This window comes from Pseudochaenichthys georgianus, chromosome 1 (genome assembly GCF_902827115.2).
Source record: "Pseudochaenichthys georgianus chromosome 1, fPseGeo1.2, whole genome shotgun sequence".
NCBI classification, from domain to species: domain Eukaryota; kingdom Metazoa; phylum Chordata; class Actinopteri; order Perciformes; family Channichthyidae; genus Pseudochaenichthys; species Pseudochaenichthys georgianus.
In genome coordinates this window covers 15700466-15721045 of record NC_047503.1, presented here as the reverse complement: position 1 = coordinate 15721045, position 20580 = coordinate 15700466, and the positions used below count along the sequence as shown (strand labels likewise).

At 42.8% G+C, this 20580-nt stretch overlaps 1 protein-coding gene across 1 annotated transcript; it reads left to right on the top strand.

Annotated features, from left to right (window-relative positions):
* Window positions 1-45: 45 nt before the first annotated feature.
* On the top strand, window positions 46-20255 carry nomo (nodal modulator). The gene is made up of 31 exons (XM_034094405.2): window positions 46-255; window positions 840-929; window positions 1015-1060; window positions 1208-1308; window positions 2005-2111; window positions 2212-2284; window positions 3030-3182; window positions 3306-3443; window positions 5137-5226; window positions 5317-5422; window positions 5534-5684; window positions 5812-5989; window positions 6150-6291; window positions 7805-7936; window positions 8310-8446; window positions 8527-8614; window positions 9798-9861; window positions 9953-10048; window positions 10129-10350; window positions 11837-11919; window positions 12137-12296; window positions 13132-13258; window positions 13741-13854; window positions 13950-14077; window positions 14163-14304; window positions 14456-14539; window positions 15112-15222; window positions 15910-16011; window positions 17565-17684; window positions 18058-18150; window positions 18923-20255. Exons 1-31 carry the CDS (start codon window positions 100-102, stop codon window positions 19052-19054), a joined length of 3666 nt encoding a protein of 1221 aa, XP_033950296.1. The 5' UTR covers window positions 46-99; the 3' UTR covers window positions 19055-20255.
* Window positions 20256-20580: the final 325 nt, after the last annotated feature.

Genomic DNA, 20580 nt, shown 5'->3' with positions numbered 1-20580 from the left:
GCTGCTCTCCGCCTGTGACAGCAGCTCAGCTGGTACGGAACCGGAGGCAGCGTGCTGTTGATTGGTTGGTTGGTTCATCGAGAGATCAGTTAGCCGAAAATGTTGAGAATTACGATCCGGGCAGATGTGGGAGCTATTTGGGTGTTATTATGTATCACCTATTCCCAGTTTTTGACAGTTTCCTCTGATGACATAGTGGTGGCATGCGGGGGATTTGTGAAATCCGACGTGGAGATCAATTACTCTCTGATCGAGGTGAGAGTGCAAGCCTTCCGATAGCTAGCTACCTAGCGGCTAGCTAACCGTTAGCTGGTTTATCGTAGTAGGCTAAAGGTTAGGCGGAACCAGAGATGTGTTTGTATGACAGTATGAATGAAATGAACACAAGTTCAATCTACTTTTTGTAAAAGTTGTATCTCTGTTGCTTACTAAAATAAATTAAAGGGAACATTTTCATTTTGGCAGCTATGCTGGTCTGCTAATTCGGATGTTTTCTCTACGCAGTTGTGGTTGACTGCAAAACTATGTTAGCATTGATACATTAGCCCTATTACAGTTTATTTGTGTTACAATTCTCACTCATAAACTTTAAAAAAAAAAACTGTTTGTCTGTGCACAAGGAGTTGCTAGCCACTATTCCTAATCCCTGCTCATTAACAGGCTCCATTGGATTAGCCATTCGCCTAATTGGTGAAATTAACTTAATCCCAGATATGCTGGTCTGTGCGAATGACAGTTGATACAAATGAATTAACCAATTTCCCATTCGAAGTTGTATTTAAGGCATTTATTTGTTAAAATATGCTAGACTATTTAATGATGTCTTCTTTCATACACAGATTAAACTGTACACCAAACAAGGATCCCTGAAATATCAAACGGACTGTGCTCCAATCAATGGCTACTTTATGATCCCCCTGTATGACAAGGTAGGATATTCATTACATTTGAGCATTTTATGTATTTTATTTACCAATGATGATTATAATCTTTACACTTGTTTCTTTCACATAGGGGGACTTTGTTTTAAAGATCGAGCCTCCTCTTGGATGGAGCTTCGGTAAACTCACAGCTCAAAACATATTATTCATGTGTTTGTACTCCAGGAAATGCAAAGACAGATCGGTCTAGATTCTTTGCAATATTTATTTTCTCATTTCTTTTTGTCCATTATTAACTTTTCTTCTTGGGTTTTAACTCTCACCAGAGCCCACCAGTGTCGACCTCCATGTGGATGGAGTGAGTGACATTTGTACAAAAGAGGAAGACATCAACTTTGTCTTCACTGGCTTCTCGGTCTCAGGAACGGTGAGCATTTTGAAGGATTTCCTGTCTGTATATCAGAATAATTTTCTATTGACTATGAAAGCTTATCTGCATGAAAATAAAGGTTAACACCTACAATTCTGACTGGTATTTAAGAACAATTATAGAAGTGCTTGGAATTAGCTCCTCACACATCCAACACTCTTTGTTTAGGTCTGCATGGCTGGCGGCTCTGCTTTTTTTTTGCAATTTGCTAATCTCAATTATTTTTGTACAGTTTGGAGATCTTTTTTTACACAAAACATGCATTTAAAAAAATAAACATTTTACAAATAGAAGTGACAATCTGGTGCACTTTGAGGGTAAAATCAAGAGCCCAGATGTATGAAGAGTTTCAACAATTACATCATAAACACATTCAGACCCTCTTTCTAAGAGAAGCCTCTGTAAAGGAAAGAGGTGCGCTGGATTAATAATAACACAAGACAAAATGATAGCTTCATTGCACAACGGAATGCGCACACTGATCACTTCATGTCGATTATCTTGTCTCTGTATAATGCTGGAAGTCTTAACGCTAATCGAATTTCGATCAATTGCTAAGCCCACCTTCCTTTCATAAATATGCACAAAGAAGCCACCATAAATAACAAGTTGAAAATCAATTAACCACGTTTTTTTTTTTAGTATTATCAGTTGTAGGAATGAATTCAAAGCATAAAGCATCTCTCTCTTCAGGTTCTCAGTAAAGGCCATCCCCTGGGTCCTGCTGGAGTAGAAGTGAAACTCACCCGAGTGGGAACAGAGGAGAAACTCCAGAGTGTCGTCACAAAGCCTGCAGGAAAGTAAGTACTCTGACGTTTTTATGTTTTTTTGATTTTGATATCACTAAACTGATCCCTCTTACATTGTTTGACATTTCATTTTGTTTCCTTCCTTACCCAGGTACACCTTTTTAAAAGTACTCCCTGGAAATTATGACATCACGGCTTCCCATCCTTCTTGGACTCTGGAGCAGGTTTGTACACTCACTTCAGATGTCCTATTAACAGCATGGACTGAATGGAACACAAATGTGTCATATGTGATGTCTCCCATGGCATTTTTTAGAAGCTTTTGAATTCATATGTTCTTAATTTACTGGACACAGTCAAAATGTTGGTCAATGCAGTAGATTTGTGGAGTGATAGACTAGCCAACTTCCCCATAAACCTCTAATATTGTATGATCATATCATTCAGAAGAAGTCAAAGTAGCTTTTTCGACTCAAATATGTTTATTTCAATATTTTCCTTGCGCAACGTGCATCAGATTTTGGCTATATGAAAAGACAAAAGTCTCCAAAATAAATCGGGCACAAAGTCCTCCTCCTGTCATTGTCCGAAAATAATAGATCAAAAGTATTCCAAAATAACATCATAATGCCTATTTGTCTTGAATTGATGTATTCAGATCTGTACGATAACAAGGGGATTTGAGGAAGTGTATGAAACTCCATAAACATCAGTAATAACATCATAGGAAATAGACAAATACTGTGCTAAAACGCCACTGGGTACCAAAGTAGGGCACTTCCCAGTGAAGAACACATCAGCTCTCTTTAGTTCTGTATGTAATACTTCATTAATCACCTTTTGCTCAGCAGATTAGGTTCCCTGTCAGTGCAGCAGGTTTATAGCTAATGACGCACAGCAGTAGTCGCTATTATTCAGACCCTTACTGTAACTCTCATGCTGATTTTTGTATTTGTTTTATTTGAACAGAGCGCCACCTCAGTGGTGGTCTCCAATGCCAACGCCCCCGCTGCCGAGAATCTGGTGGTTGGAGGCTACGACGTCTCGGGGGAGGTCCGCAGTGATGGAGAGCCCATGAAAGAGGTCACCTTCCTCCTGTACTCGGCCACAGTCAAGAAAGAGGTAAACCATTTCACATTTTTAAACAGTGAGCAGCTGTGACCCTGGAATGTTATGGAAGTTTTGGTTGGATTTAAAATGGCACAACGAGGTAAGAATGCATCATATCTATCCGTGTGATTTCAGGACGTCGGCGGCTGTAACCCATCCCCAGTGGAGGGGGCAGATCCTGGGGACAGCTCGCTGCTCTACCTGTGCAGCGCTCTCTCCAGGGAAGATGGAACCTTCGTCTTCCTCTCGCTGGCCAGCGGCGAGTACACCGTGGTGAGCTTTGTGAAAAAGGCCTAATATGTCTCTAATTAATTTTTATAAGGTTAAAACGTTGTTTTAATTACTACAATTGTTGGATATAAGTCATTACCTCTGTATCAGGGCCTTTTCTTTTTTTTAAACTGAGGTCCTCCTTAAAATGACTTGTGTAGCATTAAGGTTACACTGATACTAGGAAAAAGCTCTTATCAAGTTCTTATTTTAGAGGTATTCAAAATGTAGACATAGGAGAAGAGCCAGACCTGAATGGCTTTTCGACTAGGCAGCTCAGTGAAAATAACTGTTCTCTTGTTTTAAAAGCACTGAAAAAGAAAAAACGTTAGTACGTATGTCCCCTACGATTTCACTCTGACAAGTGCTGTTAATACTACAACAAACCTTTTTTGCAGCTACAGTCAGAAATGTTAAAGTGCACTTGAACACACCCACTGAGAATTTTGAAGGGCTGTGAAACTACTAAATCTACATAATGGAAAGTTAATCACTTTATTTTAGTGCTGTCAAAATTATCGCGTTAACGGCGGTAATTAATTTTTTTTAATTAATTGCGTTAAAATATTTAACGCATTTAACGCATGTGCAGAATGGCCCACCCCATACGTGCCACCAGTGGCAGTGCCAGGGTATGGCTGTGGTAGGCTACACCCATACCAAGAAATGGCTTAGCCCCACCATGAAAAATGATGCTAAAGTAAGCAAAATAAAGTCTGTCAACTTGCGCGGAGTAAATTGCACAGACAGCCGTTAGTAAGATTGATTTCAGTAGCCACGGTTTTGAAAACTTTTGTCACGTAGTGATCGTCTTCTCAATAGAACATCTTTGATAACGGCGTGGTGTTGTTGCAGGAAGTCCCGACGGAGAATACTTTTGCTGTAGTACAGGGCAGAGCCATATAATAGTAATAATATGGCTCTGGTACAGGGGTGCACATAACTGGTATGCAGGTTATGTGCGTCATCTGAAATGCGTACCGTCAGTTGTGTCACAAAGCGCTTTTGCGTACCGACGTACTTGTGAAGCCTTTCCAGAAGGCGGTTAGATCACCGGACGACAGAGTCGGTCTCCGTGTGCGCAACAGGGCTGCTGCTAACGTCGGTCTGTACAACGGAATTGTGCCAAAACTACCCCCCCCCCCCCCCTGGAGAACTGCGCTAAAACAGCTGATCACAACGTTCACACTCTGTGGTCACGAAGTACTCCACTAGCCGCCGCCGCCCCCCCCCCCTCTGTCGACTTTCCTGAAGTACTCCCCCGTTGATAGAAATCAACACGTAATGAATTAAGACCCCACGGTTTGATGATTGATAGGTGTGTGGGCTGTCTTTCATTTTGACATGCAGAAAAATGTTATAATAAACATAGATACTGTATGTTAAATGGATATATCCGCCTTCTTTCATGTATCTTTCCATTCCCACAACAATATACATAAATAAATGGCATATTTTGGACATAGTTCGAATGGTGATGAATCATGATTAATTCATTTTTAAGCTGTGATTAATCTGATTAAAAAATTGTAATCGTTTGACAGCCCTACTTTATTTATAATACATATTATGCAATACATAAAGGGCCACCATAAAGAGTATCATTATTGGGGTTTATTTCAGGACATTGCAAACTGTATTGGAAATGGTGATATCCACATTTCTGCTTCTAAATTATGCAAATCATATTTTTAAGGTGCCCTTCTACAGAGGAGAAAGGATCACGTTTGATGTCGCTCCTTCCAGGATGAATTTCAAAGTGGAACACAACAGTTTGAAACTGGAGGTAAAGAGTGAAAATATATCTACATATAGATATAACCGTCATTATCTTGTGAGTATGAATATGTTTTATGCCTTACTGTTTCTGTTGCAGCCAATCTTCCGAGTCATGGGCTTCTCTGTGACGGGCCGAGTTCTCAACAGTGATGGGGGGGAGGGCGTCCCTGATGCCACTGTGTCCCTCAACAACCAGATCAAAGGTAAACAAAGAAACTCCCAAAAAGCAATAAATAAAACATCCAACTGTGGAAGTGCTCCATTTGTGCATTTCGTTGTTCTCACTTTACGTCTTTCGCTCCTGTGTCCCTCAGTCATCAGCAAGGAGGAAGGCTCTTTCCGCCTGGAGAACATGACGGCTGGTACCTACACCATCCGTGTCACCAAGGAGCTCATGTTCTTCGAGCCTATCACAGTGAAGATCGCCCCCAACACACCCCAGCTTCCTGACATCATCACAGCAGGGTACGCATGGCCTGTCCGCTGTAAACAATGATGTTAAATAGCTACACTACACATGTCCTGAAATATCAAAAATATCAGCTTCAGCGCTCTTCCTAGCTCGATCTGACCTCTGATGTTGTTCCCACAGGTTCAGTGTGTGTGGCCAGATCTCTGTCAGCCGCCTGCCTGAGGGCATGAAGCAGCAGGGCCGCTACAAGGTCACCTTGACTCAGCAGGGCCAAGACAAAGCCTCGAGCAAGACCGTGGACTCAGACCCCCAGGGGGCCTTCTGCTTTCAGGCCAAACCTGGAGACTACAGTGTCCATGTAAGACTCTCGCAGCAACTAGTCCCGGAGTAAATCGACACAAAGCTAACCTCAAACACTTGATTCTAAGATATCTAATGTTTGTCTTTTGAGGTGTATCCTAGCGATATAATTGATGTCAGTGCCTATGTAGCAGTATGGTAACTCTGTTATCTTGCAGGTGTCTCTCCCCGAGGCGGAGATGAAGGCAGGGCTTGCTCTGCAGCCTCAGGCCCTGGAGGTCTCTCTTGTGGACCGGCCCCTCACAGACCTACTCTTCACCCAGTTCATGGCTTCTGTCTCTGGGAAAGTCTACTGTCTAGGTAAAGGCTTTGTAATAAGGGGATGTAACGATATACCGAATATCGCGGTAAATAAACGTCCCAATACCGTCGTGAGACTGACAAAATCTACTGGGATTATTTTTTTTTTAATTAATTTAAAAATTAATTAATTTAAAACACTTTTTTTTTGTTTTAAACCTTTGTTTAACCAGATGGTCCCATTGAGATCATCGATCTCTTTTTCAAGAGAGACCTGTCCAACATGGCAGCAAGTAGGTTACAACATGAACATAAAACAACAGAACACAAAAGGACATCGTATTTACAGGGCTACATTTACACACCTAGAGACATTGACAAGTACCAACAGTATATTTATATCTCGCCCTGTCAATAAGCCTCACCTTCTTGGCAAAAACTGTATTGTTTTTGAAGTGGTGGAGAGACAATGCACAGTGCACCCATGGCCAAAGCATATCTCTCTGTCCCACTGAGGTGGCGTTAGACTTTTTCGCTGTCCGTCATTTTGACAGACAGGATCGTAAAATGTCCGTCATAATCCATTATTACCCGTCGGGTCTGAACTGTTCACGAGAGAGCACGCTCGTGAACTATCAACGGGGGGGGGGGCGGTGTTATGCCGTGTGTGCATGCACCTCGCGGGAGCGAGCACAGCGTAAAGCAAAACCTCCCAGATGTGTTGATCTGTATGGCAAAGTACGGTTTGGAAACTATATCATTTCCTTTTGGAGGGCATGCATACCACGGCATAACACCAGAGCCTCGCTGCGGGGAAACGTTGGCGCTGTTCCGAGTTTGTTCTAATCTGTCAAAATGACAGACTGCTTTCAGATTTTTCCGTCATTGATAAATAAAATATTCTGTTAACGCGACCACTGCTGTCCCAGCAACATCAGTACCAAGCGAGAGAGTTTTTTCCAGAGCAGGGGATATTGTAAATGCCCAAACATCCCAGCTTATAAATACCTGGAAATGTGGACATTCTCATATTCCTAAAAACCTGTCTGATGCTGAGTGAGTGACTAGTGAGTTTGAGTTGAGTTACTTGAAAAACTAAAGTGAAACTTGATTTATTTTATTGCAGGGTCTGATTTAAATGTCCTTGTTTATTTGTGAGATGCAGTGGCACAAAGAAAATGCCTACTTTGTTTGGTAGTACTATAGGTACAAAAACACTGGTTTTCTTGTTCCAGTCTGTTACTGTCACTTTGTTTTTGACACTTTAAAATACTGCTATCCTACTAAAATGCTGTACAAATCAGATTTATTATGTAATAAAGAAAGAGTAACATTTTTTTTTTATTAAAAAAGAAAAAATTGAATTTTTTTTCTTTATTATTCAATATCGTGAAAAATACCGTACCGTGGACTTGTTATCGCGATATTATCGTTACATCCCTATAATATACACTGAATTTGTAATTCTATTATATGTGCTGTCTTTGTCTTAGTGGCTCCCGTCCCACTTAAATATTTATGGGGTTGTTTGTTCATATTTTCCCGTCTCCTGTGTCCCCTGGTTGATCTGTAGCGTCCTGCGATGACCTCTCTGTGACTCTGCAGCCAGTGAGTCGGCAGGGAGAGAGGCGGACGGTGGCTCTGTCCGGCCGCAACGACATCCTCAGCTTCTCCTTTGAGGACGTTTTACCAGGGAAATACAAAGGTCAGGACTCGATTCAGTATTTTTACATATTTCATTATATTGTACCAAACAAATGTGCTCGTGTCAGGTTTTTTTTTTTACATATATTGTGCAGCCCTCATTCATATATTGGCAAAAGATGAAAGTAAAATAATTGATATGTTTATTTTAATGTGAAATACAAATATTGTGTCACTTCAATCAATGAGTAGCTCTGGTAGAAGCTTTCGTTAGCAGTTGAATTCAGCATATGTATAGCCTAGCAGGAAATATAAAATGCTAAATGCAAGCCTCTATTTATTTGGAGCAGATTTGCACCTTTAAATCCTTTCATCAAACATGTCTCTGTTACTTTTATTCTATGTGTTGATTATTTTTCGTTCTCCCCTTTCAGTGAGTATTACTCACGAGGAGTGGTGCTGGAAGCATAAGTCCGTGGAGGTGGAGGTGCTGGACTCGGACGTGGTGGGGGTAGAGTTCAGACAGATTGGCTACATCCTGCGCTGCTCCCTCTCCCATGCTATCACTCTGGTCAGTAATCAGTACCTGATGTGTGTATCAGATGGTGACACCTCCACAATTATTCTAATTATATCTGTTTTTTTGCACAGGAGTTCTTCCAAGATGGCAGCAAACCCGAAAACGTCGGCGTGTACAACCTCTCGAAAGGAGTCAACCGCTTCTGTCTCTCAAAGCCAGGTGAGGTTCTTTCCCCTGACCGCTCATTAGCTTAAAGGGGACCTATTATGCAAAATGCACTTTTTGATGTCTTTTATACATAAATATGTGTCCCCGGTGCGTCGGGGAACTCACGCAGCGTCAGAAAATAAAACCCTCTCTTTTCCTCCGAACCCACATCTGTAAAAACGGGGCTACAACGGAGCTGATCCAGATTTGCGTCCGATATGACGTAATATCTGAAATGCAGGCTGGCTTTACACCCACGGCCCTATCAGAAATGTTGCTATCAGAAACAATGCCTGACTGTTTTGGACGTAATATGGTCGGTGTTTACATTAGCATCGCTAACACTCAGAGCTAACCTGTACTGGAGAGCATGTGTGTGAAGAAGCAGGAAATAAAAAGGAACTCACCTTGTGGTATAACTGGCAAGAGAGAAAGCCTTTGAGCTCCGTACTGTTTCAGAAACAATCCTTGATAATCCATGATATGGCGTGGAGTACTTCCTGACCAGAATGTGAACGTTGTGATCAGCTGTTTTCGCGCAGTTCTCCAGTGAAGGGGGGGGAGTCTCCCTCCGCAGCCGGCTGGCATAGTTTTGGCACAATTCCGTTGTACAGACCGACGTTAACAGCAGCCCTGTCTGTGCACACAGAGACCAACTCTGTCGTACGCAAATGCGCTTTGTGACACAAGTGACGGTACGCATTTCAGATTACGCACATAACCTGCGTACCAGTTATGTGCACCCCTGTACTACAGCAAAAGTATTCTCCGTCGGGACTTCCTGCAACAACACCACGCCGTTATCTTGATTCTGATTGGCCAGAAGACATTATCAAAGATGTTCTATTGAGAAGACGATCACTACGTGACAAAAGTTTTCAAAACCGTTTCTAGTCTTTGGTATTTCCAGGCAAGTGGCTACTGAAATCAATCTTACCTTCTTGGCGGACTTTATTTTGCTTACTTTAACATCATTTTTCATGGTGGGGCTAAGCCATTTCTTGGTATGGGTCTAGCCTACTCCAGCCATACCCTGGCGCTGCCACTGGTGGGATGTATGGGGCGGGCCATTCTGCACATGCGTTAAATATTTTAACGCAATTAATTTTAAAAATGTATTACCGCCGTTAACGCGATAATTTTGACAGCATTAATAAAAACTGAAGTAATTCATCAACTAAACATGTTTCTCCAGGTGTTTACAAAGTCACCCCTCGCTCCTGCCATCAGTTTGAGCAGGACTTCTACACGTACGATACGTAAGTAATGAGAGGATTTCCATGTATTTATTTTAGTGTTTTCCCTCTATGCAATACAATAAATTGACTGTTGTTAACCTGTGTCCAACAGCTCGGCCCCCAGCATCCTGACCCTCACTGCAGTGCGCCATCACATGACCGGGCTCATCACCACCGACAAGATCCTGGACGTCACCGTTACTATCAAGTAATGACTCAGCATGGCTACACTGTGTGCTAATATAAGCTACTGCTGCGCATCCTCTTACAAATTCTCCATCTTTTCAGATCGTCTATTGAGAGTGAGCCAGCCCTGGTGCTGGGGCCCCTGCGCAGCCTGGAGGAGCAGCGGCTCGAGCAGCAGCTGCAGGAGATCACGCTGCGGCGCCAGGAGAGAGAGCGCCGCGCCGCCGAGGAGGAGGGAGGGGCCAGGGACGACAGCCCCCCCATCCAAGAGAAGGCCGACGACCTGACAGGCCCCTTCCACTACGAGTTCTCCTATTGGGCAAGGTAAGGCTGGCTATGAGTTAGCACTTACGGCCCGTCTACACTCCAAGCATCGAAAAATGCTTTCAACGCTTCGCCCATTCACTTGAATGGGGTGACGTAGTTGATTTTGAATCTTCGCCGAACTTCATTGTGGGGAGCGGAGCGTGGCTTTGCAAGCATCGCGAGCATCAAAAGTTGAGCAATGTTCAACTTTTGAGGCTCGATGCTTGGCATCAGCCAATCAAATCATGCGTATGCAAATCTAACAGTACAAGCGCTAGCCAATCATTCCTGATTGGTTGTTGGTCGCCTTGGGCACGAGAAATCGCCAAGCCTCAGACACGCCCAGCTTCAAGATTTTTTGATGCCTGTAGTGTAGACGGGCCGTTAGGATTCCCTAGTCTTGAAGTAAACAGTGTCTAAATACAGAGGATGCTAACAAGTGACTAAATGAGAATACTAAACATTCCAAAAACAAGTCTGGTTTAAGCTCACCTGTGTCGATGAGTAGTCGTACAAACCTGATGGAGTTTGTTTAAGACAAGATAAGATGGAACTATATTTATCCCTGTGGGGATTTGCAGGCGTTTATAGCAGCAACAGGGTCAGAGTGAAAAACAAGATTCACACAAGGTCAAAAATAAAATAGAATACAAATAATAAAGAACCGAAAGAACGAGATCGCGGATACAAGCGGCCGAGATGGGTTTTCTCCGCAGGGTGGCTGGCGTCTCCCTTAGGGATAAGGTGAGAAGTTCGGTCATCCGGGAGGGACTCGGAGTTGAGCCGCTCCTCCTTCGCGTCGAAAGGAGCCAGTTGAGGTGGTTCGGGGACCTAGTTAGGATGCCACCTGGGCGCCTCCCTAGGGAGGTGTTCCAGGCACGTCCAGCTGGGAAGAGACCAAGGGGTAGACCTAGGACCAGGTGGAGGGATTATATCTCTTCGCTGGCCTGGGAGCGCCTTGGGATCCCCCAGTCAGAGCTAGTTGATGTCGCCAGGGAAAAGGAAGTTTGGGGCTCTCTGCTGGAACTGCCCCGCGACCCGACCACGGATAAGCGGAAGAAGATGGATGGATGGAGAAATAATAATACAAACAATAACAAAGTAACTGTTGAAACAATATATCACAGTAAAACGTTGAGCATTTGAATATTTTATAGGCTAATGTTAGCTTTATACTTCTTGAGATTTATTTTACGCTTAAAAAATCATTAAAGTTGTATCAATATGTGGACATTATCCTGCTGAAGGAACATGCAAGTATCATAAACGTGTGTTTGCCACAGATCTTATTTTTTGCAACACTCCAAAAGTTAATGGAAGATCCCATTGCTTTTTGTCGAGGGAGCCCTTGCAATGCTAACTTTGGGGTTAATACGTAATCTATGCACCACTCTTCGTATTCTGGCAAATAGTAGATGGCACATGAGCTATTGCGATTGGTCAGGCAGGAATCTAATGTGAAGCGTTGATGCAGTGAGTTTATATATTCTGTTGATCTGTGCAGGGCTGGAGAAAAGATCACAGTGACTCCCTCATCCAAGGAACTGTTGTTCTATCCTCCAGAGGTAGAGGCCACCATTGCCGGAGGTAAGGACACACACACACACACACACACACACACACACACACACACACACACACACACACACACACACACAATGTAAATCCACTGTCTATATGTGTCTGTTTGTAGCTGCTTCTTAAGTACTTAAAGATACTTTAACTGTAACTCATCAGTTGGAAAACCGATGAATAACATCCCAAATTCTGTAATACCTAAATGGTACTTCCTCTCCCTCCACAGAGTCGTGTCCGGGTCGTCTGGTGGACATCGCAGGGCGAGCCGGGCTCTTCCTAGCGGGCAAAGTGTCTCCAGAGCTGCAGGGTGTGGAGATCTCAATCACTGAGAGAGGAGCCGCTGCACCGCTCATTACTGTGGGCACCAATGAGATGGGAGCATACAGGTCTGAGAACCAAACGATGCATTACTACTGTTCAACCTTAATCAGAAATCCTTTATTAGTCCCACAGCGGGGAAATGTACAGTGTAGTGTTGCACGGTGTACCGATACTTGAAAGGTACCGTGATACCCTGCCGTTAAAAACGTTACAATTCCTCCGTTTCATTAGTATCGGTACTTTAAGAATGACAGGGGAAAGTACTCCGGTGAGAAAGCGCCATTTTAATAAGAGCCGTGTGTGTTCAGCGCTCTGCTTCCACTCCCTGCATTGCAGCCGTGCCTGCAGTCCCGCCCCTCTCAAGCACGTTCTAAGTGCCTCCCCTCTCTCGTGCACGCAGAGCATGGCTGCAAGTGGGAGTGCAACTGCCGCTGCGCCTCGGCTTGTTGACAAAAAAGACGCCAGAAGCGAAAAACAAAAAAGTTGTTTGAGATGATGCTTAATTTTATTTAATACGAATTCTTGTCATTTATTTTATTTATTGTTCTCATTGTTTAAAAGTTTGTGTTATGGTGTGAAATAAAGCACAATAATTATATTTAAGACTGTTTCCCTTTTTTTAAGAAAAGTATCGAAAAAGAATCGGAATCGCAATTCTTGACTTGGTATCGGTATCGAAACCAAAATGTTGGCATCGTGACAACACTAGTACAGCAAAAGTTCAATAGCGGGTACAAAAAAATTAAACGAGAAAACACCAGTACAAAACCATGGCTAATAAAAGAGTATCAGTTATGTCCGTAAACTAAGTGGCATAGATGGCCTTGAAGTATTGTGACCTTATAGAATATATCTTAGGCCTGCAGTCCTAACCAGCGCTGTGCTCCCCTCTCTCCTCAGTGTGGGTCCGCTCCACAGCGACCGGCAGTACGACATCAGTGCCAGCAAAGAAGGCTTCGTCCTGAGTCCTGTGGAGGGGACCGTGGGAGACTTCAAGGCGTTCGCTCTGGCTGGAGTCACCTTCAAGGTACATTTTAATTGTATTTATATTTCACAATTTTAAAGACGACAGTAAACAGTAAATCCAATGTACTTCAACATACACTCTTTAGATAAGTTTGAATATTGTTATTCTTTTGTTAGGAGGTTCGACAGGCTGTAATTCCCTCTCTAATATCTATTTTTGTATTGCTGTAACATCATCTGTAAGCTTAAATAAAACATTTTGTTGTCCTTTGTAATTGGCTTATTTTCTTTTGGGATTTTACCGTGTCGATGGAAAACCATTGTACCTACCAGTTACGACAAATTTGGCATTGACTTTGAACCGATGTATTGGTTTTTATGACTAGGTCAACCACATCTAAAACGTCTAGGATTCCAAAAATGTCCAATTTCTATCATTCATTTAAACTCATATGGTATAAATATAAAGTGCTGAAGAAATCGATGAGTTAGTTAATTGACGTGAGATCTATAACCTGTCCTCTCCTTCCCTCTGTGCTGCAGATCAGATCAGAGGACGGTATTCCCCTTTCAGGTGTCCTCCTGTCTCTGAGTGGGGGACAGTTTCGCTCCAACCTGCTGACTCAGGACACCGGCCTACTCACCTTCAATAACCTGGTAGGGATCCAGCAGTGTGTTAATCTGCTCTCACAGTCTGCTAGTTGACGGGATCTCAATCTAATCTGTTTATTTTTCTGCTTCCCTCTCCTCAGAGTCCCGGTCAGTACTACTTCAAGCCCATGATGAAGGAGTTCCGCTTTGAGCCGGCGTCTCAGATGATCGCAGTGGAGGAGGGTCAGAACCTCAGTATCGATATCACTGGCATCAAGACCGCTTACAGGTATGCACATGTGCCTCGATGCTGTTTATAATAGGGGCCTAACATGTCCACAGCATAAGTCTGATGAGTGTTTATACGTCCTCAGCTGCTACGGAGCCGTGCAGTCTCTGAGCGGGGACGCAGAGAGGGACGTTGCCGTGGAGGCGGTGGGACAGGCAGACTGTAGCATCTACAGCGAGGACACCGTCACCGATCAAGAGGGGCGCTTCAGACTCAGGGGTCTGCTGGTGAGTACGAAATGAACACACTTAGGTTCTCAAAAAGTGAGCTAATCTTGTTAACACAATGTGTATGCCCCATTTGAGCACGTATAACTGATTTAATGTCTGAAATGCTGTCCAGACGCTATTGTTCTAACTATAATTTTTTTTCTTTCAGCCGGGTTGCAAATATCTCATTCAGCTGCGAGCTGAAGGCAACGACCACATAGAGAGGGCCTTACCACAATACAGAGCAGTAGAGGTGAGAGGCTAACGTGTTAAAGGCTTGGAAGCACAACTGTTTGTAATACTCCCAGATTTAACAACAAAGAAATGTGAGCACTGCATCAATCATTTGTATTTACCATCCCAAGGTACACAGAGATAATCTGGTCAGGATACAATAATGGGTCATTGGTGATGTTCAGGAGCTCATTAACAGCTGCAAATAGTTTTTTTGTACGTTTTTTAAATGTTTAGAATCACTGATTCATGGAAAAATAATGTTTTGTGTTCTTGCAATAACTGACGGCTTTAGGGTAGTTGAAATATACTCCATTTTTTGGATTAGTTGTACTTTAAACTGAGTGGAAAACATGGGGCTTTATTTTTGTGTTTCTTGCAGTAAACCCGCTGCAAGTTTCAACCTCTCTTTATAATTTTAGTTTGTCAGAAGTTCAGGCTCCGTAATCGCTCTGGCAAGGCAGGAAATGCCTTAGTTCCATTTAATTCTCTATTATTATCAAACCTTGTGACTTGTGCAAAGTTGTATCCACAGTTAACATTTGGCATTTTCTAAGGTTGTATCTGATCTAAGCTCTGTCTCCCCCTCAGGTCGGCAGCAATGACATTGAAGGGGTCAACATCATCGCCTTCAGACAAATCAATCAGTTTGACCTCAGTGGAAACGTCCACACGTCCCCTGAACACCTCGCAACACTATCGGTAGGACTGCTGGGCTTATATTCCCTTTTACCCGTACTTTTCCCGTTTAGTTCCGATAGTACCTGGAATTTTGGGTTCACACCAAAAAGAGAACTTAGTTCAGAGAACTTTTACCCCCATTTTTAGTGCCTGCTAGAGAGGTGGTACTATCCTGGGGAGAAAAAAGTACCAATTTCTGATTGGATGGGAGAATTACAAACCACGCCCGGAAAACTCTGAAAGTTTTGTGAAGCCGCCATTGTATTTCTTGGCATTAGCATTAGCTCCGCGCACCAACAGAGAGAGACTAACTTATGGAAACACAAAAGAAAACATGGGAGATGAAGAGGTGCTGGAGGAGCTGCTGGGACTCCCAGCAGCTTCTACTGAAGCCAGTCCCCAACCCCGGGGACTTCGGGTGGCAGTATACGCCGTGAAGTTATTTGCGGCCTGCCAGTAAACCCAAAGCAGAAGAAGAAGTGACGTCAGCGGCTTCATTTGCGTAATCTTCCCTCAGGGAACTTATTCCGGTGTGAACGCGATCTGTACTTAGTTCCATGGGGGCACTAAGTGCGGCAAAGTACTTGGTGTGAAAGCGGCTAATGCATTTTGGTCATTTTTATTGAACATATCGGCAACTCCCCTCCAAGGCTCATACGGCAGGAATGTGCAGTTACAGTTCTTGACGTTTTTCTTCTCTTTATCCAGGTGAAGCTTTACAAGAGTGACAACATGGACAACCCGATCAACAGCATCTCTCTGGGACAGTCCCTCTTCTTCAACTTCCCTCCGCTGGACAGAGATGGAGAGGTATGCTTGTGTTTCTGCTCTTAGGTGAAATTAGGGCAGGATCAATGTTTGTAGTGCATTACAGTGCTTAATTTACAGTTTTAATATTATTCTTCTTAGGACTGAACCCTGAAAAAACGAATAACTTAATTTGTCCCTTGTGGGGTACTTAGTTATGCAGCATCGGGGTGCAAACATTTAGCATACAGGGTAAATTAATACAATATAAAGAAGAAAAAAACAAAACAATGAATGTGTACAAAAAATATTTAAGTGAATGAAATAAATGTTATAGGGTTTTTAAAAAGGGTTTGTATTGTTTTAACCAGAATAGGTCAATGAGCGAAAAACATATACAACACTTTCTGTTGGCCAAAATTATTTGATAATTTAGCAGAATCGTCAATTCTGCCAAAGCCAAAGAAGAGACTTCAGCCAACCTAGTCGGCTTACTTCCAGTTAGCCCTATGCTAATTGGATTGGGGATACATTTAATAGTGCTACACTCATAGACTATTCAAAACCTTATTGGTGCAAAATGATCAAATTCTGATAGTCAAACCTGTCATCTCACAGGGGTTGTGACTCCGAATGTATTAACGCATGGTTATACAACCAACTGCAACAGTGTTGGCTTCAAGAATAACTATATTGAAAAACGATCTAATCATGAACATTTTCAAGATCGTTTTATGGTGCTAAAACCTCAAATCCGATTTTTCTTAAAGGTCCCATGTCATGCTTTTCCGGTTATTACCCGTCCCCTTGTGTGTTATGAAGGTTTTTATGCATGTAAACGGTCTGCAGAGTCAAAACCCTCAAAGTACACCCTGTAGAGAGTAAAACTCTAACACAGAAAATACCTCCCCAAAACGCCTCGTTGGAGATACGTCACTGTCCATTTGATTCTTCCGGGTACGCATGATGTCATCCGTACCCGGAACGAGATTGACCAATCCACGGACTTCCTCACACACTCAGTGCAGGCAGCTCTGCTGATCTCTCCTCCCTGGCTGCAGGCTGATAACAGACAGTTGGGATCGTGGCGAAATTCTCTCTGCAGACCCATTCTCACAGCGTTTATCAACCTTTTTCTTACTCAATATCAAGCCACACTTATTGTTTTTACTTCGGCTGTGACTTTGTGTGTGCTCAGCTGTGTTTCGCTGTGTATCGCTAAACAAGGAAATCACACCTCCACGGAGCTCAGCGCGATTCACAACGTCCCGACTGGTCCTGACCAATCGGAGCACACTGGGCTCACGGAGGGGGGGGCAAGAGCTGCAACGAGCCGTTTAGTGGAGAGAGTGAATACTGCTGAATACACATACTTTACAGAGATGCTGTATGCGAAACCAATGTGAGTTTGGAAAATTGCACAGTATAAATCTATTCTAGCATACCTCAACAATGGAATTATGATCAGTGGAAATGGCCATGACATGTGACCTTTAAGTCTTCTCAGTCTTCTTAATGTTGACATGTTTGTATATTTGTCTGAACTGAATAGACTGAGGACATGCTGCTGTTGTTGTTATTGTGTGTTACAAAGTCTCCTCTCTCCTCCTCCACAGAGCTACGTGCTGATACTGCACTCCACGCTGTCCCGCTTCCAGTTTGACTTCACTCTGCCTCAGGTCACCTTCACCTCCAACGGTTACCACAAGCACATCACACTCACCTTCAACCCCACTGTAAGGAGACATTTTTAACTTGCAGAATATTGTGTACAAATATCCAGTTTTTAACTACCGGATACCTGACTAGTAGTGAGATATAGCGAGATATAGTCCTGGGAGGTAATATTCAGAGACAATACTTAACAATTTAGGGATAAGATTCATTAATCATACAAGAAATGTATTGGAGATGAATAACAAATATATGTTGTTCCTTCTTGTAAAAAACAACTTTACTTTCAGAGATTTAAATAACCAACTTTATTCCAAGCTTTTACTCAGAATATTCCCCTTCATTTAATTAGTTTTCTCCTTCGTCGGCCCTTATATGTCACAGTTTCTCTTGTAGTTGTCTGATCTCAGATTGTGTGTTTGTGCTTCCCCACAGCGTAAAGTGCCTGACCAGGATGTAGCCCAGGGCTCGTACATCGCTCTGCCCCTCACCCTGCTGCTCCTGTTGGCCGCATACAACCACGAGAAGGTACTTATTCCTCTTCACCTCCTCCCAGGGGCGGGGTGCTAGTGAACTGTCAACAGGGGGGGGGGGAGCCTCGCTGCGTGGAAACGGTGGACCTCTGTCGCTTGTCAGCGCAACTTCAATGATGCTGTTTAAAGACATCAAAAATGAAAAGCGGTGCCGGCCGTCAGCGAACCGAGCCGGCCGTTCTGTGATTCTCCAGATTCTCCAGATGGCCAGTCCGCCCCGGCCTCCTCCTCCATTAGGGCGGGGCCATATAACTCATATATCGCTTTGTGGTTTTATAGTCTATTTTCCTCGTTCTACAATCAAATGATTGTTGTTTTATAAATGTATGAAAGCACCAATTGTCAACCCTATTGTCGCAATACTGATATTGAGGTATACGATAAAAAATATAACCCATACTTCAACTCCAGAGACAATGTGCTTGGTCTTTCTTAACAATACATTTTAACATGATAACATATTTCAATCATCGGTCATCTTGATCTTAAGTTATCAGAAAAACAAGCTTACCAAACATTCGTAGTCCAAACCACATGGGAGAAACACTGATTTCTAAGTTGACACTGCTTTATTCATATGTTTTACCATATTCAAAAGCTGAGTCCGTTTGTTTTGGAGAGGAGACCTCTGCGAACAATACGGCTTCCGGTAGAAAACCTGAACGATAAACTGAAGTCATCCTAACCAGAACACTGCAATACAAAAAAATACTTACTGTGCGTTTTACATTTTTCAAGTAAGAACATGTTTTGCTCTCCTGTTGCAGGTAATCCCCCTCCTGCTACAGCTGGTGAACCGTATCCAGGGAGTGAGGAGCATGTCCCAGGTCAGCGCGGACAACGCTGCTCTGGACGAAGCCAAACGTCAGGCCAAGAGACAGAAGGCCCGGCGCACATAAGGACCCAACCACGGCTCACCTCAGACCACATCTTTGCCCACTAAATATTCCACTTGTTTACGGAGGGTTGGCTCACAGTTGATCCCAGTTCACAAGATAAATGCCCCAGGATGCTAGAGAAATATTGGGTGCGCTAAAGATGTGATTTGACCCCGTGTGAAGACCAACACAAACCACTCGACGCGCATCAGATTCACTGGACTGAAGTTTTACAGGTTGTTTTCCTCCATTGTTTCCACAGCACTCATTGTCTAAAGAAAATTGTTAATATTTGTGATAGAATATGAGCCATTTTTATACCTTTGTAATTTATCTAGGTCAACGAAAATCATTTGCTTATGTTTTGAAGGCACTTGAATGCTTTTGATATCAGTCTTAACAGAGTTTAGGATACCAGGGATGGTAACGTGTGTCACCTATCAGCGTGTGGGTCAATTCAGATGAAACACAGGGGTATTTACACACTGCGGTGACAAAGAGGATATTTAAACTGTCTACTTTAATATTACAAAAAAATAGGACAAAAAAAGGTCAATATAATTTAGAGCTTGTGAAATGATTGAGATCTACATCTAGAAATAAACACTTGTATTCATTTTCAAATTTCATTTACTCTAATTATGCTTATTGACCCTTATTTGACCCCGTTGTCAATAAACTCAATAGAGCTGAATTGACTTAAATAATTCCATCACAAACATGGGATTGTGTAACTGATAACTATCATCAAAAGACAGCCAAAGACGTGGACAAGCTTCATACCATTGTCCGTCATGTTATATATATTTAAAAAAGAAAACACGAGTTACTGCCATGCACTCCACCTCTTATATGTTGTTTAGCGTGACGCAAGGTCGACTTTTTGTCCGTTTCAGCTCAGGAAAGCGGTGGTCGATAGATGCTGGAAATTTGGGTTTGAATAGAGAATTTTGTTTTTTTCTGTGGGTGGGTGGGTTGGTAGGGCGCTATAGCAGATAACAGATAGTTGATTAATTTATTAACATAATGTCTAATCAGATGTGAATGATTACTTAGTTTGTGTGCTGGGGAATGCCTCTCAGAAGTGTTTGTTTTTTCAAATGAAGTGTTTTTTTTTTTTAAAGAGCTTCCTTAATTTCAAGAAGACTGACATTTGTCATATTTGAGCAGAATCTGTAAAAAAATGTTGAGATAATAAATAAAGTTATGGAAGGTTGTGAAATTGACTTTTATTGGTTTACCTCTAGGGGGCAGTGTACCTTGGTTTAAGGCATGACAAAAACATTGTAATAATTGTATATCCTCTGAGTTAAAGGGGCCCTATTATACTTCGTGGGGATTTCCCTTTCCTGTAGTATGTTATATGGGTTTGTGTGCATGTAAATGGTCTGCAAAGTCTAAAATCCCAAAGTGTCCTGTGATGCTGACAATTGAGCGGCCCGACCAAGGAGGCAGAGGCAGAACGTCCAAAAATATAACCCGGTGTGCAGTGGCGGTTCTACGGGGTGGCAGCTGCCACCTCAGAAAAAGGCCTTGTCACCCCAGCT